Source organism: Gossypium arboreum, chromosome 1 (assembly GCF_025698485.1).
Source record: "Gossypium arboreum isolate Shixiya-1 chromosome 1, ASM2569848v2, whole genome shotgun sequence".
NCBI classification, from domain to species: Eukaryota; Viridiplantae; Streptophyta; class Magnoliopsida; order Malvales; family Malvaceae; genus Gossypium; species Gossypium arboreum.
In genome coordinates, this window is record NC_069070.1 from 101,675,376 (window position 1) to 101,701,041 (window position 25,666).

The 25,666-nt window shown below is 31.4% G+C and overlaps 1 protein-coding gene and 1 pseudogene across 1 annotated transcript; one reads left to right on the top strand and one right to left on the bottom strand.

Moving 5' to 3' along the window:
- The first annotated feature begins 592 nt into the window (after window positions 1-592).
- Window positions 593-2,486, top strand: LOC108467979 (uncharacterized). The gene is made up of 3 exons (XM_017768823.2): window positions 593-1,186; window positions 1,277-1,377; window positions 1,677-2,486. The coding sequence occupies exons 1-3, from the start codon at window positions 687-689 to the stop codon at window positions 2,354-2,356; spliced, it is 1,281 nt and encodes a 426-aa protein (XP_017624312.1). The 5' UTR covers window positions 593-686; the 3' UTR covers window positions 2,357-2,486.
- A 5,676-nt stretch (window positions 2,487-8,162) lies between these two features.
- Window positions 8,163-25,238, bottom strand: LOC108469374 (cytochrome P450 734A6-like; annotated as a pseudogene).
- Window positions 25,239-25,666: the final 428 nt, after the last annotated feature.

The window sequence follows — 25,666 nt, forward strand, 5'->3', positions numbered from 1 at the left end:
CAAAAGTTTTTAAAATTATTTTCATTATGTGAACACGAAAATATCATATGAGTTAGCACACTAACATCATTAAAAGAAATAAAATTTTAGTCAAAATTTCTATTAAAAATTAAAGATAAATTGATAAAATTATCTTAAGACTTCCAAACCTCTAATTAACAATGCATGGTAAGAACATTAGCTTCCTGAATTCAACCTTGCTAGAACTTTTAAGAAAATTAGCATCAAAACTAATATCGACTGAGTTTCAATCAAATTTATTATATTTTCAACTTCAATTTTTCTAAAGACTTACAACCTAAATATTATCAATTAAAGAAATGATAGTGAGACGAAGGCCCTCATAGACGTCTGAAAACCATAAATAAAGTGCCGACCATTCACTAAAACAGTGGAGAACCGTTCGATCGGATGACTTCTCCATTGATGGAGTCCAAAATCATTAGATGGACCGTCACGTCGTGACTTGTATCAAGTGGTCCAAAACTTAAGCACTTGTACACAGTTAAAGGAGAGAGTTATATAATAATAATAATAATAACATTAATGCAATAAATAGGCAGCGACCCCACTCCCACCCGCCTCAATTTTCCTCCTTATTACCACTCTCAGATCCCACCCCATTTGCCCACAAAAATTATAAGAAAAGAGAGAGAGCTGAATCTACACTTGTATTATTTTTTATTATGGCTCTGCTGACTTTCTTGCCGGAGGCGGCGGCGGAGCCCATGAAACAACCGCCGAAGCGCCGCAGAAAGCAAGTGAAAAGGCAAAAGCAACCCACCACGTCTTCTTGGGATCAAATCAAGAACTTGCTCACTTGCAAACAGATGGAACGGTCCAAAGTCCACGACCCTTCGAAGAACAATAACCCGGCGCCGCCTCATCATCATCAACATGGCTACTCAAAACTGGGTTCCTCTTGTAGCTCCATCTGCAGCTTCAGGGACGTCGTTCATGGAAACACGAGGGTTGTTCACAGAGCTGATAACTCACCTGAGAGTAGCACATTAGGTCAAGAAACTGCGCTGCTCAGACGCAAAGCTGTTAATGGGTCGTCGTCGCGGTCCTTGTCGGGGTCAACAAGATCCAATAACAGCACCACCACCTCGTCTTCTTCAAGAGCTATTCAATTCAGGAAGCTTTCTGGGTGTTATGAATGTCATACGATCGTTGACCCTAGCAGGTATACTATTTATATAAATATAGAATAAAATAATTTGAATTTTTTTTCTCATTTTCCAGAACTTTATTTAGAAAATGTGAAAAATTGCAGGTATCCATCGTCAAGAACAAGCATCTGTGCCTGCTCACAGTGCGGAGAGGTGTTCCCAAAAATTGAAAGCTTGGAACTTCATCAAGCAGTTCGCCATGCAGGTACTGTAATTTCTATACCTATTTTATATTCCTGAAATTGACTAGATAGAGTATTACTTAGTCATTAAAATTGTTTATCCAAAGTTACAGAAATTAAAATGAAAACTTTGCAACTTTGACAAATCAGTGGGTTAAATTGCCCACCACCCATTTCGGAAAAGACTGAGGCAATGACGTGGCAAGTAGTGTTTATGGTAGCGCTAAATATGCAGGGTTTTGTGAGGACCGTGCCCCACCGACAAGTGAAATTAATGTTTATTATTTTCTTTTAATTTGATCCCAGTCTTTTGTTGGTTTAGTTTCGGAGTTGGGTCCAGAAGATTCGGGCCGGAACATTGTGGAAATTATTTTCAAATCCAGCTGGCTAAAGAAGGACAATCCGATCTGTAAGATCGAACGGATATTGAAAGTCCACAACAACCAACGCACCATCCAACGGTTCGAGGACTGCCGCGACGCAGTGAAAACGCGCGCCCTTAATAGCACCAGAAAGAACCCCAGGTGCGCCGCTGACGGCAACGAACTCCTCCGTTTCCATTGCACAACCTTGTCCTGCTCCCTCGGCGCGCGCGGCTCCTCCAGCTTGTGCGGCTCCATCCCCGGCTGCGGCGTCTGCACCATTATCAGACAAGGGTTCCAAAACAAAGGCGAAGGGACCGCGCCAGCCGCAGAATTCAAGGGTGTCGTCACAACGGCTAGTAGCGGTAGGGCCCACGACTCAATTAAGCGTACGGACGGACGTAGGGCCATGCTGGTTTGCCGTGTGATCGCGGGAAGGGTGAAGCGAGTGGCGGATGAAGCGCCGCCGTTGGAGGACGAGAATAGCAGCGGCGTATCTTCCTCGGCTGGTTCGTACGACTCTGTAGCTGCGTACGCCGGGGTTTACTCCAATCTGGAGGAGATAGTTGTCTTTAATCCAAGGGCTATCCTTCCTTGTTTCGTAGTCATTTACAAAGCACTTGAATCTGGAGTGATATGAAAACTCAAAATATCATTATTTTCATAGAATTAGTGTAATCAAACGATGCTCATTAACAGTGTACATAAACTTTGATCTTACGTTGTGCCACACGAGATAAAAGCCCTTTCTTTTTGGGATTGAATTATAATGTTTGTTAGCTCAACTGCTTAACCGCATGCGTGGCAGCTGATTCCTGTTGCGCCAAATTAAATATTTGATGGTTACATAAAAAAATTTTAATTTCAATTTAATTAATTTTGTTTTTCTTTTTTGAATAAATTAACAGACACTGAAATCCTTGATTGCTGGTTTCTGATGAACGGACACAGACGGTGTGTAATAAATAGACAAAGCAACGCCAAAATTTTCCTTCTCTTCTTGTACTGAGTCTCTATATTTTATGATTTGATTATTTTAAATTTTTGTATTTTTAAAATTTAAAATTTTAATCCTCCTTCAAATTCATTAAGTTTTTTTTTGACATTATATTCAAAAGTTTTTTATTTTTAATTTTGATGTACCAAATATATTATTATATATGTAATGTCACGTTAGCTTGTTATTTTTACATATTACTCCTTAAAATTTTAGTTAATGGATTAACAACTTTCATTTATTTCAAGATTAAAATTTTAAAAATTAAAAACTTAAGGACTTACAATGATCCAATTGAAAATGTAGACTAAATCAATAGTTATATGCATAGTACAGAATAGTAATTAAATTTAACTAAATCGATAGAATTACTAAAATTTTAAAAATATGGGGATTAAATTTGACCAATTTAAAAAAAACTAAAATTTGATTAAACTAAAGTGTAAGAACTAAATCTATAACAAAATTTAACCTATATTAAAATGCAGCCATTGAATCGTCTCCTTTCACAGTCTTAATTCACTTACCTACACACACTGCATTTTTTATGGGTTGATGGTACCAAAAATAAATTAGAATTATTATATAATATATACCGATAAAAAAAATTATAAATGGTCACATATTTTCTTTTTAAAAAAATATTAAAATTTTCAATAATTGTCCTTTTTAACTTTATTTGAGTAATGATTTCCCATGTATAAAGCTGAGTTAATTCAAAAGAGGAGCAGAATTAAGAGGCACGTGAGATGATCTTGGAATAATTGCAAAATTAGAGGCGTGGACTTTTTTACAAAGGATTAGAAAATGAGATGAATGAAGATTGCAGACACGTGCATTAGGGATATGCACAATCAATGCGTTCTTCTTGTTTTATGTGTTTAGGCTTGATATATTTGTAATTTTCCTATAAAACTTTAATTACTGTAAACTCTGGTGATTTCAATTTTAAATTTTGGACTCATCTGTCTATATGCTATTGTCATCAGAAGTTTCCACCTCTCTAACTCAGTTTTATTTTGAATCTATATAATTAGGATTTTGTTAAAAAATATCAGTTTTAGTTTGAATCTGATAAAACTCATTTGAAATCTTTTTTAATATCACGGGCGGTCGGGAAGGATTTAGGTGTGTAATCTTTTTCTTTATAAATTAATATTCACAAGTTAATTCATTTGTTAGTAAACAAAGGAACTTGAATAAATTTTAAACGCTTAATTATTGTTACTTTTCTGCATATAATCTTAATAGGAAATTTTAACACTATTATCTAATTGAATTTAATATCTTATTTTTACAAAGTTCAATGATTATATTTTATAAATTAAAGTAATCAATTTTAAATTTTTCATAAAATAAAGGGAATACATAATTAAATAAAAGATGGAATTTAAGAAGGTAAACAAAAAATCAAGTAGTGAGAGTAAGGTAGGCATGGTTAGTCCTAATCAAAGTTGTTGAAGAGAGCTACCATTAGTTTCATTCAATACTTAAATAGAATAAGTAATTAATTTGATCCTTTGCTTAATTCTAGTTTTGGTATTGCTTTTGTAAATGATTTAATTATCAAACAGATAGGTAGCATTATGATTTAGAATTATTTTCAACTAATTTTGCTAATATGTTAATACGATTAAAATAAAAATACAACTCAATTTATCAATGGATAAGTCAATCATTGGGTTGGAGCAATACTTGCGAGCAACTATTAAGTAAGACGCCAGAGAAGTTTTTTACTAGCCAGATACAGATGAAATGGTTGGAACAAAATTTCAATTATCTCGACAACTCTACCAGTGCCCTTAAAAAAGAACAATATGCCTAAGCATAAATCCTGAGGTTAATTGGGGGGGTGTTCTAATGCCTGATAAATCTCGAACTCTGGTACATTTAAGGTCGCTACTACAACTCGTCAACTTGAAAGAAGCAGCGCGACCCAATTGAGGATTAACTGTGTTTGCCATGTTGTATCAAGAGATGTGTCAGGCAATGCAACCACAAAAAATTAAAATTAGTGGTCACATACTCCTTCTGTAGTCATGGGCATGGTATCGACTATCATTTTTACTTCCTCAAGTTAACGCCCCTTATACTTTATCACTCGTGATAATGTAAAATTCATTTGATAATATAGTTAGCATAATATATTTTTATCATTATCATATTTTTTAAATAACATATTATTTGAATAGGTGGAACAATCACACAAGTCATGTAGAACTGGCAGACAAGATCAAAGATATCCGACTACTGATAGATCAACAATTGAAAGTCGAGATTAGTTTTTGAAAGTTTCAATTATATAATATTTACATAATGTTTCAAATTTTAATATTTTATAGATAATAAAATTTATAATTTTTACTATAGTTTGAATGGATGCCATACATCAATCCAAAAATTCAAGCATGTATCCCAACTAAATTTTTAGCCAATCACAATATCTGGCATGTCAAGGTGCCATTGATAGTTTACGCGACAGTGGAGATGCACAAATCCAATCGAGTGATGTGCCAGTTCAGGTTTAGGCAAATTATTTCGCCATCACCCGAAAACATTGAAGAACTGCATAAGGTTTACTTACAAAGGAGAACCAACAAAGATTGACCTAAATTCTACGAGCAATATATCAACATTTGGGAGTATATGTATGATTTCATACCTATGTGCGAACGATTTCTCATATCAGAATTGGCGACCTCTCCAAACTACATGTCATGGTTTAGACATCATGGCAAGCCATATATACTGTCAGAGGAACAAAAAACTAGGCAACATCGTACGAGGTGGTCAAGACGACCCCACCAGGATCCTAGGGTGGAAGTACATGCCGCGACGAAGTCATCATCAGCTTTAACCGACACGAGGCACTGATGGTTGCACCACCTCCCCGTCGGTGTCCTTCATATTATTCTAGTGTATTCACTAACCCTGTTATTTTTACACAAGTACCACACTACGCACCACTATTCCCTGCATCAACACCTTCTGTAGGTATGATTTTTGCACCACCTCCATCCCCAACACCATATTACATGCCAATGCTGACAATAACACCGACATATCCGCCATCTCTGACCATTCCAAAATTTTATCCATAACCGAGTTATGCGACACTATACACTTATTCGTAGCTAGTATCGCAAACACCTATTAGTAACCCGGTGTCATTGTTCTACTGAGGTGGCTAATCTTCGCCCACTTATTAGTAAAATGGAGGACATACAATAGCAACCTAGGATGACACCGCACACAACCACGGAGGAATGAGATGAAGCTGAAGATCGAGCTCGAGTTGAAGACGAAGATGAAGAAGATGAGGAGCCAAAACCCCAACTTGTACGAAGAAATTCATCTCGAAAGCAACACCCATCGGGTTGTGGCACAGATTTGGCCTGACGACGCCAACGATTTTTTTAAAAGTTTTGTTATATAAATCATCATTTACTTTATTAACTTTTAAGTTGTATTTCATACAATTTTTTCCATCCACAATATATTTGATATCGGTCATATATACTTATTAATTTAATTTAATTAACATATTATATACCTCACTATCAATCACATCATATATAATTTAATTTAAATTGATTTGAAATCATATATAATATAACATTTTATTTTTTATCGAATTCATTGAGCAAGAAATGGAAAAAAAGTAATCTTATTTTGTTTTTTGTTTATTATATATATGATATTTTTAAAATATAATATACTAAATGCACTAAAATTTTAAAATAATTTTTTTAACACATTAAAAATACATTAAAAATATTTATATTAAAAACACTACCATAAATATAATAAATATTTTATTATATTTAAAAACACAAATAAATATAATAAATATTTTATTGTATTAAATATATTTTAAAATTTTATATTTTGGGTTGGGTTATTTAGTTGGATAAGGTTTTTCTTTTCTTAGGTTTTGGCCTTTGAGGTAATGAGTTTAATTGTTATTGAGTTAGTTATTTAGTATAAATACATATTTATTATTTAACATATATAATTAATATAATATTTTTATAACATAATATATTCGGGCATGGTTGGACCAAGCTCGAACAAAAAATCTCGCCTAGGGCCATACCCATGTAAAAAACAGGCTTTAAACTTTACTCAAGCCCATTTTTCGGGTCTCATATTTTTGTCCAAATTCTCTCATTTTTCAAGTGGGCCCTCAAGCCTGGACAGGTGACTCGACCCATGAGTAGGTTTAGTTCTAAGACATTTGTCACCTATTTACATGTTGTGCATTGCACGAGTATGCAATCTAGTATACATACATAAAAGAAAGAATAGAAGCATATATGAAAACTTTTTCATATATATCAAATGTAAGCATATATGGAAACTTTGAGTTCTGAGCCCATTTGTTAGGCTGAGCCTAAAAATAGGCCTAAAATTTTGCACAAGCCTAGCTTGGATAAAATTATTGAAACCCAAGCCTGACCTACCCGTATTAAATTTTTTATATTATTTTTATATATATTTAAAAATATAATACATAAAAAATACTAAAAATATTAAAATAAATGTTTCCCAATAAATTGAAAATAAATTAAAAAATAATATGTATATTTATATAACATTAAGATAGGTGCAACTTAACAATCAAATGCCTCTAAAATAGTAACAAAATTAACAATAAAACAAAAGTTATACAATATCTAAACAACAATAACAAAATAGTAGTAACATAATAGTGAAATCGTAGCAAAATAGTGAAAAATAATAAAAATAGGAAAAAAGTAAAAATAAAATAAAAGCAAAACAATAATAAAAAAAAGCAACAATTTTTTTATTATATTCAAGCTAGGCTCGGGCCAAAAAAGCCTTATCCAAGGCCCGACCCATTTTCTAAATGGGCATTATTTCTTTGCTCAAACCCATTTTTTGTGCCTATATTTCTACTCAAACCCTTCAACTTTTTGGGCAGTCGACCATGAACAGGTCTAATCCAGAGTAATGAAAGAAACAATTTATGTTATTATATATTTTTATAAAATTTTATTAAAAAATAGTTTAATATATTTTAGTTAATCCATATGATGAGCTGGTGCATTGCAGGAGTAAAAAAAAAAGTTAAAATTAATGAAAAAAGGTAAAAGAACTAGTTAAAATTAATAAAAGAAAGTAAAGTTAAATAATTTTAACAAGTTTTGTTTAGATAAACAATGAAAAAAATAGTTATAAAACTATTTATAAAAGAAATAAAGAACATAAAAGACATTCTACATCTTCAGATTTTGTTTTATTTTCTTTTCACTAACTTTCCGCCGGTAAATAAATAAAAAAAAGTTTGAAAGAAAAGCAAGAGATACTAAATTTCCTTTATTTTTCCTAATTTAAATTATTAATTTTATCCCAACAAAACACGCTTCTCTTTTCTTTCCTTTTCCCTCCCAACCTCCAATCTAATATAGGCTAAGGTTTATTTTTTCTAAGAGCAAAAACTCCTTCAAATATTAAAACAACATCATATGCTTTATCAAAATTTGTCTAATTCTTTATATTACAACCTAAAATTCATTTTTTCCTTCATTGAACCCAAAGCCAATAGATTAAAAAATATTTTCTTCATTTTCTTATTCAATTATGAATTATTATCTTATACATTATTAATGAAATAAAAAAATTCACATAATAAAATAATAATTTAATAATTAAAAGAGAAGTTTATTTACTTCAGTGAAGTGAATAGAATAATAACCCTTAAAGCAAAAATCTCTAAAATCTTATCCTATCTTTATTTCTACCCATCAATATCTTATTTCGTATTGTTAACTAAATAAGGGATAAAATAGAGGAAAAATTAAATTGAGGGATAAAATGATATTTTTTAAAGACGAAGAACTAAATAAGTCATTATACCAGTGACCTAAGTATACATTTATAAGGCATAATTTCAGTAGATAATGTTCATTCATCATCCTCCGGACAACAACAATAAGTAGAAGAGATATGGAGTGGGCTTGAAAAGCATCATAAAGTGTTCTTGTTAAGAGTAACTGTACGCCGTATTGGGATTCCAAGGAGATGAATAGCTTGGGGGCATGAACGTATGTCGGCGACACCGCCAGAGAATATTGCCGGATAATCATAGCCAGAATGGTTTTCATCTCGACAATGGCTAAAGTCTATCCCATACAAAATCTAGGGCCCAAACCATATGGAATAAACGATGCCAAATTCTTCCGAGACTCTTTAAATCTGTAAGGATTAAATTTGTGCATCGTTTCTCCATATGTAGGTGTCGTGATGAACGGCAACCAGTGCCAAGTAAAGCTCTGTATCAGGGGGAATGTTGATGTTCCCTAACTCTACATTTTTGTACGCTTTCCTTATCAGCATCACTATTGGTGGGTAAAGCCAAAGTGTTTCATCTATTAACATGTTTACCTATTGTATTATGGATGTTGTTGATGGGATGAAAATGAATTAGGGTAAATCTTACAGCTATTCGACATTCACTAATGCAATGGTTAAAATATCCAATTAGACTGGAAAGATGAAAATTGAAAAAGAATAACAATTAAAAACATTAAAATCGATATTTTCTTTTTTGAAATTTTTAATGAAAATGGGTTTATTATTGGGTAAATTTCATTAGTAGTCACCCAACTATTAGTAAATTTCTTTTTTGGTCACCAAATGATGAAAAGTTACAAAAATGTCACCAACTATTCAATTTTGTCTTTTTGGTCACCACCTTACTAACAATAGTAGTTTTTTAAATTGGCATGATAGCAACTTCAACCCTCAAGATTTATATATTGTGTTAATTTAGTCTTAATTCTAAAAAATCTAACCATTAATATTTACATATTATGTAATATGATCTTTTTGCAATTTTATTTTTCTTTGTAACCCTTTCACTAAAAAACTAAAAGAAAATTATCAGCTAAATTTAATTGGAAATATACAAAAATAGAAACACCAAAAAGAGATAAAATTTATCGTTAAATTTTTAAAATCAAAACTAAATTAACATAATTTATAAATGTTGTAAGTTAAAGTTACTATTATACTAATTTTAAAAGTTGTCACTAATAGCTGCTTTGGTGATAAAAAAGACAAAATTAAATAGTTGAGTATTATTTTATAATTTTTATTATTATGTGACTAAAAAATTATTAATAGTTGGATGACTATTAATGTAATTTACCTTTTAATTATGTTTTGGGCTTGGGTTCTGTGAATACAAATATTATTTATTTATTTTTTATGAAATTCTCTTAATTGCTATTCTTCTTTTAATTTTTAATACACTTGACCAGATAGTAATCCTTGGATCAATCCACACCTTACCAACCAAATACTATAATGGGCTAATCGAGGAATTGAAATTTTATATTAAGAGTGAGGATTGAATTTTGAATGGTTAAAGTTTTTATATTAATTTATAACTTTATAGAGGACTAATTTAAAATTTTACCAATATCATCATTTAAAATTCTTTTTTTTTTTCACTATTTTAAACCTTTTGCGACATATCCTATCCTAATCGGCCAACAAAGGACACCTTCCACAATTAGATTTGCGATTACGAACCTTTATGATAAAATACTGTATATAGCTGTGAAATGCTGTAAATATTACGGCTGCATAATATTAAATTTAGCTTTACATTTTTCATAATTTAATTTTTTAGTTAAATTTAATTTTGAATATTTTAAAAAGTCAAATTTTATCATTAATTTTTTAAAAAGAATCGAAATGTTATTTTTTAATGAGAATATTAAGATGTTAAATTTTTAAACATAATAGTTTGCACGATAATTTATATATATTTTATATTATTTTTGAATTTGTATATATATTTTTTATTTTTATTTTGATTTTTTAATTTTTATAACTTTTGAATTATTTGTTGAGTATATGATTTATAAGACAAATAAGATTATGTTAGTATGATATGCACGTAAATTGTTATATGAGTTATCAATAATAATAATAATTAATATTTTAATAACCATGTAAAAAATGATTTGACTTTTTTTAAATGTTAGGATTTAGCTTAAAACGTAAACCTAAATATATGATTATGGGTATTAAGAGAGGAGTTAACTTATAATCTTCAAGTCCTTCAAATTCTTTGCAACCGGAATCTTATTGCTACCAAGGACACGAATCATTTCTTCTCTTGCCTTATCTTGCCATTCTGGATTCAAATCCAAAAGCAGAAGCGCCCATGATAATGCATTTGCCACTGTTTCTTTTCCTGCAAAGTAAAATGTCTTAAATTCCCCTATTATTTCCTTCTCTCCCAACCTCTCTTCTTCATCCGTGTTGGAAGCGTAATAAAAATAAATCAAATACTATTTTTTTATTACACACAAATAAACATAATACAAACTTTTTTCTCTCTCTATATTAGCTGTTGCTAGGTTTTTTTTTTTAACTCACACCACATCACTACAGCAAAATTGACTTTTAGTGACCTTTTTTTAGGCCTTTAGCGGCGCTTTTACAAGCGCCACAAAAAACGGCGCTATAAATGGCGCTACAAAAGTTTGCGGCGTTTATTTTAAAAAAATGCCGCTAAAGGTCATGGCCTTTAGCGGTGCTTTTCCCACAAACGCCGCTAAAGGCCATGACCTTTAACGGCGCTTTTCTCACAAACGCCGCTAAAAATCGCGACCTTTAGCGCGCTTTTCCCACAAACGCCACCAAAAAGTCGCGACCTTTAACGGCGCTTTTCCCACAAACGCCGCTAAAGCCCATGACCTTTAACGGCGCTTTTCTCACAAACGCCGCTAAAAATCGCGACCTTTAGCGCGCTTTTCCCACAAACGCCACTAAAAAGTCGCGACCTTTAATGGCGCTTTTCCCACAAACACCGCTAAAAGCCGTGACCTTTAGCGGCGCTTTTCCCACAAACGCCGCTAAAGGTCATGAAATTTAAATATATATATATATATATAAAATATTATAAAGGTCATGAAAAATTAAAATTCATTATCAAAATATTGAGGAGAATAATATCCATAATATAAATATAAAATTTTCTATTAAAATTCATTATCAAATTAAATTTTCTATGAAAATTTTAACTTTAAAACTAAATATAAAATTTGATGAATTCAAATTTAGAATTTAAAATAATAAATTAATAACACAATTAAAATTCAAAAGTTAGAACTCAAGTAACTTAAGTAATTAACTTGATAATCACTAAATTTCCACTCCTCACTAAATTTAAGTAATTAACTCGATAATCACTAAATTCACACTCAAATTAAATTGCCTAACTAATAAACTCATACTGGTTCCATGAACTTTCGTGAAAACATTGATATTAAAACCACCGGAAAACCTTCCTCCCTTGCCTTCGTCAACCAATTCAAAAAAAAAAACAAAAAACAGAAGTCAGCGAGCTAAATTCGAAGACTCATCATGCAATAAAATGATGATTCGATTAAAAACTTGAGACTCACCGTAAGAACAATAGCCTTTAAATCGTTAAAAAGCAACCTCCTAGGAGATCATGATATCAATTTGCTACAACATTGACAAAATCATGCATACAAAAAAAACTAAAGAAAGACCAAATTTTACATTAAAAATGCTAATTAAACTTGCAATTTGGAGATAAAATTCTGACCTCTAGGACTAGTATAGACTACCGGATAAGTATAATAGTAGAGAAACAAAGCTTTTAAGCTATTCCAAACATGAAGCTGAGTTTAAAATATTTAAAAAGGAAGAGGATGAAATTAATGAAAAATCAACCGATTAATGAGTTGACGTTTGGAGGCATCACAGAAGACAATTCGTCCCAATTTCAAACGATCAACTTGGCCATCATCTTGTAGTAGAAGAAAAGTTCCATAGAGATTAGTTCATTTTTCCCACTGTGCTGTTAACCCCAACATAATCACTCAGTTTGAAACAAAATTTGCTATTAAGAACAAAAGTACACTTGAAACAACCAACTTTCTATTATTTCCCCAGACACAATTGTTACATCTTCTTATTCAGCTTAGAATAAAATTTCAAAAGAATAGGTAGGCTAAACATTCATGCAAGCAAACTGTAAAATTAAAGGTAGAAAATTCTCTTTCATCTCCATTTTTAACAAAAACACGAAATCAGAATTTGGAATGATACCCTTCAAGGTCAATATTCAAAGCTTCTCAGCTGACATAAGAAACAGAAAGCATAAATACTAGGGTCCAAAATTGATCTAAGCTTAAAAACTGAACATACCCAGAATTCAAGTCTAGAAACTAATCAACATCCAATAAATTGAAACCAAAACACCCATAGTAGCAAAAACAACTGCAGGATTCTTTTAAATATTAGCACTAGAAACAAATTTGCACCAACATTCAAAGAGGTAATAATCCACAAGTCTACAAATCAGTTAAGGTAATTATCTTTCACCCATAGTTTTTGCCTAATAAAATTATGCTCCCAAGCTGATAAGTAATCCAATTCAAACACATAATTTCACCTAAAATACAATAACTATAATATTCAAATCGAATATTATTTTACAAATTTAGAAAATAAATGAAAAATGGATTAAAATCGAACTGCATTACCTTATATCTAAAATGAAATCATGAACCCGTTTCTGATCCTTTGATTTAAGGGCATCTTAAACGAAACAAAAACATTGATCAAGTTAAAGAAAAAAAAGACAATGAAGAAATTAATGGTCAAAGATTAGCTCTAATAATTGTTCAAAATTTAAGACAGCTACATTCAAATAAAAACTAAATAACAACTAAAGCATCCAATGGAACATAATTTCACTCTTCATCACTAAATGTTTCCTCATAAACATGGCTTCATCCAAAACAAAACCTCATACCATTACAATTTGCCTTTTAAGCGGAAGTCTGCCAACAACCTTCTTCCTTGGTGCTTTGCTTGGTACCTATACATCACCCCAATAAAAAATAAGAACATTTTGAAAGAAAAAAACCCCAAAATTTTGTATTAGATCTCAAATCCACTGAATACTACTTCAAAATTCATGCTTTTTCTTTGAGTGAACTCGCTTTGAAAGACAAAGCGGATAAGAGCCCACCACGGAAGCTGAAAAGACGTTTAAGAACGATGGCGATAATATAGAAAACCAAGACAACGAAATACGAGTAAGAAACATTAACAATCAAGAATATTTTCATTTAAATCACCAATCTCGAGTTTACTAGTTTGAACTTTCGAGCACTCGAGACAAAGAAATATATTTATCGACTTTACGAATTTTACATACCAAATCATATAACTAATCAAGTAACAAAAAGCAAAAATAGCCGTATATTAATGCAGAATCGTAAACAAAAGCAAATTTCATACCACATCGGTCTTTACATAGATTAATAAGACAATGCCCAGGTTTATGATGTATAAAATCCCAAACAAAATCGCAACCAAAAACAAAATGGAAGTAAGCATAAATAAAGCACAGATCACGACAAGAAAATTCAATTTGACTAAGCACTAAGATCACTGAGCTGGAAAAACTTGTCCTCCAAGAACATCTTGAATAGCGAATAAACATAAAGGAAACCAACTGGTAAACAAGCGGTCCAGTGTTTCTTTTCAAGTTCTTATAATCCCTTTCTCCTCCAAGAAACCCACTTACCTGTCATCTTAATAAACACTAATTCCACATTATCCCATCAAATAAAAGCGAATAGCGAATTAACCCATGAAGTAAATTAGCTTGATTAGTATAGAAAAAAAGTACCACACAGAGACATGTAAGCGTCCCAATCTATCTTCGTGTCGAAAATTAAAATCCGTGAGAAGTCACCGTGAGTTCAATTATACGGGAAGAGAAAAGAAAAAAACAGTGAAGATGGGGTTTTGGTTATCTTACAAGGGACGTGGCGATGATGAAAGAGACAAGGAGGAATCAATGATGAGTAAAGCCAACGCCATTGTTGTTTTGGGGTTTTCATGAATTTGGGGATCAAAGAAGATGAAGCAATGACTTTTTTCCGAGAGCGTTTGGCATGAGCGGAGGTTGAATTTTTATCGCCATGGCTATTTTTGCTTTTGGGTTGAATTTGGTGTTGGCTTAATGAAGGAGAAAGAAACTGGAATGCTTGAGTTTTAGAGAACAAGCGGAGGTAAATGAAAGAGTTGGGTACACTTGGGATATTTGGGGGCAAATTTTGAGAGTAAAAGGAAATGAGAAGAAGATAAGAAGCGGGTAACCAAAAAATTGTGAGCGGGATTTTGAAAAAGGGATAAAAAAATAATGGTCTTTTGTGGCGTTTTTACCAAAAATGCCACTATAGCTCAATTTTTTACGCACTATAGTTCAATTTTTTGTGGCGTTTTACCCAAAAACGCCACTATTGCTCAATTTTGATTTTTTTTTCATTTTTAACATATTTTTTCTATTTTTCTTTCAAAATTTTTGTCTTTGAGATTATCATTTTTGGATTTTTTAAATTTTGAATATTGAACTTTTAACTGAAATATAGACTAAAATATTAAATACTAAATTTTTAAGCTTTTATTTAATATATAAGAGATTATCTAAACCTTAAACCCTTAATTATAGTCTTCAAACCCTAAATCATAAATCATAAACCATCAACCTTAAAAGAATAAAAAAACACTCTATAAAACAAGTTGGAACTAAAACAACACTTATTTAAAAACAAAACAAAAAACAAAAAAGAGTTGCAACTTTTTAATAAGAAGATTGATTTACTGAATAAAGGAAAATCACTATTTTATAAAAAGAAAATGAGTTACAATTGTAGAGACACAAATGAGTGTAGAGGATTTTCGTTCAGTATAAATAAATATATATTTTAATTAGTCAAGTATAGATAAATATTAAAATAGTATAAACAAAAACTATTAATAAAATTTAATAAAACAATTTCTCTATTGGAACACTCTAGTTATAATGTCCACTCTGTAAGATATTTCTATGTTATATAAACTTGGAAATTATACATAGTTCAACAAATGCTAATTAATATTTAAGCTTGCCACAATTAAAATCACCCTTTCTTAATAGCATCCCAGGTAAGAAACTGGAAAGGAAATTATCTCTTAAGAAGATAATAATTGTCCCATTGTAAACTTCAACCCTAACCCTTAAACCCTAAATCATAATCCCTAAACCCATAATTCATCATAAACCTTCAAATACTAGTTAACTCTTAAACCTTAAACCCTAAACCATATATCTTAAACCATAGTTAACTCATAAACCTGCTTAAACCCTAAATCATATATCTTAAACCATAAACCTTAAACTATAATGATAATTAATTCAATATTTTAAATTCAATACTATCTCTTTTACGATTATATAAGAAAATATTTAATATATTGCATAACCATAAATTTTAATAATTATTGTTTTATGGGTTATAGATTAGTGTTTATGATTTTTTTAGGGTTTAGAAGTTATATGACTTTTAGCGGCGTTTACTAAAAGTGCTGCTAATGCTTAGGTTTTTAGCGGCGTTTTACCAAAAGCGCCGCTAATGCTCTGGTTTTTAGCTGCGTTTTACCAAAAGCACCGCTAATACTCTGGTTTTTAGCGGCATTTTACCAAAAGCACCGCTAATGCTCTGTTTTTAGCGGCGTTTTTTACTAAAACGCCGCTGTTGCTCTTTTTTAGCAGCGTTTTTTGATAAAACGTCGCTAAAAACGCCACTAAAGCCCTATTTTCCTGTAGTGCATACACAAATTATACATACATATATATAGACATAGATTACTGCCTTAATAATTACTTATCCTTTAAGTATATCATAAATGATAATACTTATCCATTGTACAGGCCAATTTGTAATTCAATTTGAAAGCCAAGTTGCAAACCAATTTCTAGACAGCTTGCTATCCACCTTGCAAGCTAACTTCTTTGTCGTGTAAAACTTTTAAAGCTGCTGCCATCATCTTTGACTTTTCATGAAATTTCTAGCTTGATAAGCTTTATCATTTCACAGGCGAATTTTAATAGAAATTCTTTGGCTGCAATTTTTGAATTTGAAAAATCGATTTGTTTTCTAACACTCTCCCTCAAATCGAACTTTTCATTCCAAGCTTTTCTTTGAGTTTATAGAATATGTCTGCTTTCAATGGCTTCGTAAAAATGTCTGCCAATTGATCTTTTGTTCTGCAGTAAATTAACTTCACATTTTTATTTTTCACTTGCTCTCGAATAAAATGATACTTTGTATCGATATGCTTGCTTCGACTATGAGACACTAGATTCTTTGCAAGAGATATTGTGGACTTGTTGTCAACATAAATTGTAATTAGACCTTCTTGTATAATAGATAATTCACCCAAAATATTCTTCAACCAAATTGCTTGACACGTGCATGTTGCAACAGCCATGTATTATGCTTCACACGTTGAAAAGGCTACTGTTTGTTGCTTTTTTGATAACCATGAAAATACTGCAGCGCCAATATAGAATAAATATCCGGATATGCTTTTGTTATCATCTAAGTCACCACCATAATCACTATCTAAATAACCAATCAATTTTGAACTCTGTGAGTGTGCATAAAATAAAACCTCATCCATCGTACCTTTTATGCATCTCAAAATTCTCTTTGTTGCAATCAGGTGATCTTGTTTTGGCTTTTCCATGTACCTGTTAACTATTCCCACTGCGTACATGATATCTGGCCGTGTGATAGTCAAGTACCTTAAACTTCCAATGATACTTTTAAACAACGTTGGATTTACCAACTTTCTGGATGAATCAACACTTAATTTCATACCTAGTTCTGCTGGCGTGGCTACTAGCTTGCAATCTTTCATATTGAATTTTCTTAAAATCTGTTTCGCATACTTCTTTTGAGACACAAATGTTCCATCTTTCATTTGTTTCACTTCGACTCCTAGAAAGTATGGCATTTCACCAATATCTGTCATTTCAAGTTCTTTAGTCATAGCTTTCTTAAAGTCATTGAACATACCTGGATTGTTTCCTATAAAAATCATATCATCTACATATAAGCACACGATTATAATGTCACCAACTTTAATTTTTTCATATATAAAACATGCTTGTATGGGCTTTTCATGAACTTGTTCTTCTGAAAGTATTCATCTATTCTTGTGTTCTATGCTCTCGGAGCCTGCTTCAGTCCATATAAAGCTTTCTTCAAGTGATAAACTTTTTTTTCTTGTCCTTGTTTGCCATATCCAAGTGGTTGTTCAATGTAGACTTCTTCTTCCAGGTAGCCATTAAGGAATGCTGACTTTACGTCCATCTGATAAATTTTCCATTTATTTTGTGCTGCAATTGCCATAAAAAGCCTTATAGTATCAATTCTGGTGATTGGATCAAATACTTCATCATAGTCTATGCCATATCTTTGCTTGTAACCTTTTGCAACTAGTCTTGCTTTGTATTTTTCCACTTTTCCTTCTTTGTTGGTCTTCATCTTGTACACCCATTTGACTCCAATTGAACTATGTCCTTCTGGTAGACTTGTTAACTCCCATGTGTCATTTCTTCTTATTGCTGCAATTTCTTCATCCATTGCCTTCTTCCATCTAACATCTTCAATTGCATCTTCATATATTATTGGATCACATTCTGTCATTAAACGAAATAATGAATAATCGAGTATTGTTTCTGAGTTCTGTAACCTCATAAATATCACATAAACTACGCATTCTTGTAGGTGCTTCCTCTGAGTTGCTGGTATTGCAGCTGGTTGGTGATAATGGTGTTGTAGGAGTTGTTGTAACAGGACTTGGAGGAGGGCTTTGATCGTCACATTGTTCTTGATTAATGAAGGCATCATCTTTGTTATCACTGAAAAATAATCTTTCAATTTTCTTCTCTTCTTTGCTCCATCTCCAATAATCAGCTTTACCAAATTCAACATCTCTTGAAATAATAACTTTCTTGGTGAGAGGGTTGTATAGCCAATATAACTTGCTTCTCTTTTCATAACCAATGAAAATACATTTTACTCTTTTATCGTCAAGTTTCTTTCTTGTTTGGTCAACAACATGAGCATATACGATTCATCCAAAAATCTTAAGATGTTTGACTTCTGGCTTTTGATTGCTCCAAGCTTTGTTTGGTGTCTTGTATTTCACACTTTTTGTTAGATACTGGTTTAAAAAATAAACAACATATTGAACAACTTCAGCCCAGAAAGTTCTTGTTAAATGCTTACCTTTAACCATGATTCTTGCCATATCAAGAATAGTGCGATTCTTTCTTTCAGAGACTCCATTTTGTTTTGGTGTGTACGCAGTTGTTAACTAGTGAATAATTTCATGTTCCTTGCAGAAGCTTTCAAATAGCTTTGAAGTATACTCTCCACCTCTATCAGTTCTAAGCATCTTAATGAAATGTTCACTCTGTTTTCTACCATGGCTTTAAACTCGATAAAATTGTCAAATGTTTCTGATTTTGTTTCAAGAAGATATATCCAAATTTTTCTACTAAAATTATCAATAAAAGTAACATAGTACATGTTTCCACCAAGTGATGGTATATCAAAAGGACCTGCTAGATCGGAGTGCACGATCTCCAATGGTCTCTTGGCTCGTCGAGTTTTTCCCACTTTAAAACTCTACCTATGTTGTTTTCCTTTAATACAGTCTTCACACAATTGATTAGGAAGATTAATTAACTATATTTTCTTTTGACAATAGCTTCAGACTGGAAAATCCAATATGCCCAAACCTTAAATACCACAATCATGAATCATCTTTAATGCATTCTTCATACATTTCACCTCTCTAAATTCAATGTCAATAGTAAACAAACGGCTACTTGTCATATCAACTTGGGCAATTAATTCACCACTCTTATTTTTTAAGGTGAGCATGAAATCTTTCATATGTACTTCATATTATTTTTCTAGAAGCTGCCCAAGGCTGATAATGTTGCTTTTCAAAGTTGGTATGTAATAAACATCTGATATGAACTTTTTTTCTCCATTCTTTTGTGTAATAGTAACTTTGCCTTTACCTTTGACCGTGGTATACGACTCAACTCCAAACGTTACTTTCTATGAATATTTTCATCCAATTTGAAAATAAGTCTTTTCAGTTACACATGTGATTGATGGCGCAATTATCAAGATACCAAATATTTTACTTGATTTTTCACTTTCTTTATAAGTGAAGAATACACTAGATTCCATATTTTCTTCTTCTTTAGCTACTGCTACATGATTTCTCTCCTCCATCTTAAGATTTAATCTACACTTGTAACTATAATGGCCATATTTATTGCAATTATAACATTGTACCTGATATATATTTCATTGTTGAAATCTACCTCAGTCTCGACCTCAGCCTCAAGCTCCTCGTCCACAACTTGATGTTTGATATTCTTCACTTGTTTGGACTTTACCATATGATTGATTACCTTGTCCACGTGTTCCCCGCTTCATTATTTTTGCCTCTATATCCTCCACGGTATCCTCTACGATTGCTCATACCTTGTCCAAAGTTTTCCCTAGCTCCACTTTTGTTGAAGGACAACTTGCTTTGCAAGACTTGGTTCGAATTTCTAGTATCATCATTTTGCTTCATTTTATGCTCATGGGCTTGAAGGGAACCCACAAGTTCGTTGATTGATATTTGTGATAAATCTTTTGACTCTTCAATGGCAACCACCACATAATCAAATTTGCATGTCAATGACTGCAAAATTTTTTCCATTACTCTGACATCATCAAGTGTTTCTCCATTCCTTTTCATTTTATTTACCACCGCTTTCACTCGAATGACATAATCATCAACGCTTTCTGAAGGTTTCATTTTCAATGTCTCAAATTCGGCTCTAAGGGTTTGTAAACATATCTTTTTGGCTTTTTCGCTCCTTGGAGAGATTTTTGCAAAATTCCCCATGCTTCATTTGATGTCTTCGCATCTAAAATTTTTTCAAAGGTTGATTCATCAACACCTTGAAAAATAAAGAACAGTACCCTCTTATCTTTTTTACGCGCTTCTTTCAATACTTTTTTTTCTTTATTTGTTAAAGTCGCTTCGGCAGCTGCATTTTTGGGCTGGACATATCCTTCTTTGACAACGTCCCAACAATTTTGAAAACTGAGCAAAGCCCTCATCTGGATGCTCCAGTTGCCATAATTTGTCTTTGTTAATTTCAGGATCTGCAGTTGAATCATGTTTGCCATTGTGACGTCAACACGAACCTAGTTCTGATACCACTTGTTGGAAGCGTAATAAAAATAAATTAAATACTATTTTTTTATTGCACACAAATAAACACAATACAAACTTTTTTTTCTCTCTATTCTAGTTGCTGCTAGTTTTTTTTTTTATAACTCACACCACACACACACAAACTATACATATATATATAGACATTGTTTCCCGCCTTAATAATTGCTTATCTTTTAAGTATATCATAAATGATAATACTTATATATTCTACAGGCCAATTTGCAATTCAATTTGAAAGCCAAGTTGCAAACCAATTTCTTGACAGCTTATTATCGACCTTGCAAGCTAATTTCTTTGCCGTGTAAATCTTTTAAAGCTGCTGCCATCATCCTTGACTTTTCATGAAAATTCTAGCTTGATAAGCTTTATCATTTCTGCAGGCGAATTTTGATAGAAATTCTTTGGCTGCAATTTTTTACTTTGAAAATTCGGTTTGTTTTCTAACAATCCGAACCCATCAACAGACTAAGGAAACTTGAGGATTCTTCTCTTGTTTCATTGTTTGTTCGGATCAGTGCCCAAATTGATTCATTAGTTTCCTTATCTAGTCTCCACATCTCTCTATTACTTTTAGTAGGCAAAAACCTGATAGGGATAATGTGTTAGATAGGGGTATATTTTAAAGGAAAAATGAATAGGGTTATCACCACTACCTCAAGCCTGGGATATTTAGGCTTCCGACCGCAAGAGAGAAAAATTGCATTTTTTGTTCTTGTAATAAAAAGATTCGTTTTCCTTACTCAAAAAAGGTTTCGAATGTTGTTCTTGATATAATATCAACTGAAAGGTCATGAAGTTGTTTAAACACTTCCATTTCAAAATTCATCCCTCCCTACTATTCTTTCTTCCATTTCTCCAGCATTTTACATGTCTCCGCCACTATATCATGTAACCAACACGCCTGTCCAAAACAGTTTCATTTTTACTACTACCACCATACATCATGTCATCTACAAATAACTTAAAAAGAAGGTAATTTTTTTATTTTAATATCTCATATGCGACTGAATTACCAAAAAAACAAAAATGCCTATTTCTTTTTAAAATAATGGAAATAGGCCACTTTTGTTAAAATTTTCGGAAATGGATTGATTTTACTAAAACGCGCTCAGCTGGTGTCATTTTTGGGAAAAAAACCCCAAGAAAACGCGTTAGCTGAAAGCGTTTTTCCCCTCTAACCAACGTTTTTAACATATTAGCACTAAAAATGGCAACACCACTTTTTAATTTTTAGTGTCACCTATTAATGTGGAAATAAAACTTACAAAACAAGTCTCTATATAGACCCAAAGTCTTATTTTCCTTATTTTATTAAGCAATGTGGGATATGAGATATGTGTATATATAGACTAATGAATAGATTTGCAGCTTGTTCCTAGGCAATGTGAGATTACTTCCTTAAATTGTGATATATAGACAATGTGTATATATACACTCATGAATAGGAGTCTTCCATCACTATGCCTAAATAATTATTTTATTTAGATAAAAACCCAAATTATTTAATTCAAATCTTTTTTTTTCACCAATTTTTTAGTATAATAGTTCCAAATCCGAAAGAATTTGGAAGAGTATGGCCCCCTACTATCTTTGTGCAGAGACAAATCTTGATTTTTGTTTTCATCCATACATATTATTTTTTGTTAAAATAGATTGAAGTCCCTATATTCTTGATAAGTTTGGAATTTAGGCATTTTATTTTTATTTCAAATGATTTAGTTTCTCTATTTTAAATTTAAAATACAAGTATAATTATAACATTGTTAAAATCATTTTATTAAATTTATTGGTGTGACTAAATAAAAAATTCACAAATCTTGTAACATCTAGATTGATGATCAAACTAACCAACCCATCAATTTTCAATTTAATCGTTCAATAATATTTAAATAAAAAATCAAATCACTTTAGATTTTGTGACAAGTGTCGAACTTTGATTTCCAACACGTAGCTTTAAATCATATTAGATAAAAACAAAATTGAAAGTTGTGCAAGAAAAAGAAAGAACATTATCCTTAAATCATAACTCTTTTAAAGTAAATTATAAACCTTCAAATTAAAGTGTAATCCAACTATTTTAATTGTAATTTAGAAAAAATTAAAATTATTTTTGAGTATGTCAAATATAGATTTTAACTAGTATGCAACATGGAAATTAATAATTTTAAATACTCATTTTAAAAATAAAATATAAATTTTTAACTTTGTTTCTTTATTATATTAGATATAGACTTTAGATTCGCACTTTTCATATAAATCAATCACTTTAAATACAAAAAGTAAACATTAAAAAATATATCAAGTTTATTGTTAATCATACAAATACAATCACTTTATGATTTTTAAGGAATATATTTTAAGAAAAATCAATTCACATATTGACAACTTAAATTTCATAATTTATATGTCTTCAAGAAAAAATAACAATTTATATTGAACAATTATCTTAAATTTAATTTTATAATTAAACATATTCATGAGGCTATATATCACAATTTAAGAAAACAATCTCACATTCTCTAGGAATAAGCTACAAACCTATTTATGAGTCTATATATACACATATCTCATATCCTATATTGCTTAAGAAAACAAGGGAAATGAGACTTTGGGTATAAAGGCATATTATTTCCACATTAATAGGTGACACCAAAAAAAAAAAAAATTGGTGTTGCCAATTTTAGTGTTGATGTGGCAAGCTAGAAGCGTTTTACTGGTAAGAGGGGAAAAGCGTTTCTAATTGGACAAGCTTTTCTAAGTTTTCCCTGAGAACGGTACCAATTGGGTGTGTTTTAGTAAAATCGGCCCATTTTCGTCAAATTTTAAAAAGTGACCTATTTCCGTTATTTTGAAACAAAAAGGGGGGGGCATTTTCTAGTAATTCAGCTCTCATATGTGTTACTCGATGAGTTATAAATTTTAAAAATGGTTTCTTTTAATTTTTTTTTCTAATTTTAGAGTTAAGACTAAATTGACAACTTTTGTAAATGCTGAGGGCTAAATTTATTGACTTTTTTTAGAATTAGAACTAAAATGACATTTTGTAAACAATGGGTGCTAAATTTGTTGATTTTTTTTTATGTTTAGGATCAAATTGATAGAATGTGTAAATATTAGAGGCCTAATTTTATTACTAGACCAATGAAAAAAACTCATACAAGCTCAGAGTGATTAAAATATTTAATTTTGAAAAGTTCAGTAACCAAATTGAAAAAAAATAATAGTTAGGTGACCAAAATAGAACAAAAGACATAGTTGGATGACAACTTTTATAATTTACCCATAAAAATAATTTTCAACATGGATGGACTAATTTACACGTCTTGAAATGTATAAGGACTATTTTACTTATTTTTTCCAATAGAGAGACCAAAATGTAATTTACTCTTAAGTACAAGGGCTTCCTTAGTACATTTACCTTTAATTCTCAAATAAAGAATTTGGAAATAATTACTTTATAATCATAAATTTCAAAATTAAAATTTTGAAATCCACTACTTAAATTATATTTTATAAATATTTTATGGAAAATTTGTGGTATAGTATATGAGTAGAATTAAGGTGTTGACAAGTGATTTATAAATATAAAATAATATATTAAAAATATTTTTTAAATTACTTATAATATAAACAAAATACACAGAGTATTACCCATAATATTTTATATATAAATCAAGTGGATTACCAAATATCATTGTTCAGGTTGAATTCTGTTTGATTTTACCTGGACTCTTTCCCTGCGAAAGGGATGGTTTAAAATCCTCCTGGGAAATGCCCATTGTTGACCAAACAAAGCAATAAGTCCCTGTCCGAAGAGAATCTTGCCCTTATCGAACCCGGTTTTATCAAATGAGCCGCCTCCTGTGTCCATGGTGACCTCTTTGATCAGTTCCGGGTCAGAAATTGCTAGCCTGGGTTGTGAACCAGACCAATACAAAAATGGTTTCCCATACATGTTGGACCACTTGTGGTAGAACGGAGCCACCAGCGGGAGGACATCGTGGTCGCTGTCGTGAAGTGGAGATGGCTTCGATATTGCTTCTTCGAACAGACGGCGGATCTCAGGCATGTTTCCGAAGATGGGACGGTAGCCGGGACCGGTTACTCCTTGCTTCTTGAAATGGTTTTAGATTCTGAAAGGGATCCACATGGTGTTGTATGCAAATTTGAAGAGACGGATGCAAAAAACTGCCACCAAAACAAGAATGAGATGGGTCATTAGTAAAATCACAGTAAGAGAGAACTGATGTTTGGGAAGGGTGGTGGATAGAAAGAGGTGATCAGCATATGTATCTGCGGTGGAATGATATCACAAAATATTCAATAATGTACCAATCATTGTGCCTTATGATTTCACGAGAATTGTCCAAATATTTCACGTGTTTAAAAAATCGCCTCTGTTCAAATTTTTTTTTTGATAAACTACATTAAGTTTATTTAAAATTATATTTTAGTCACTTTTTTAAAAAGTTACATAATAGCCACTAACGTTATCAAATTGTTATATTTTTTGTCACTTGACTGTTAACTTCTGTTTAAAGAGTAACTTTGCTCCTTAATTCAAAGGTTAATAGCTAATTTGGTCCCTGAGCTATGGTTAAAAAATCATTTTGATATTGTTAAAATTTTTTAACAATAATTGTAATTTTTTTTTAAAAAAAATCTTATAAATAAATAAATAATTCATATAAGAAATCAATTGCAACAAGGAATAATCGAGAATTTTGAAGCTAAAATTTTTAAATCCAATCTCATCAAAAATCAATGTTTTTGAACTAT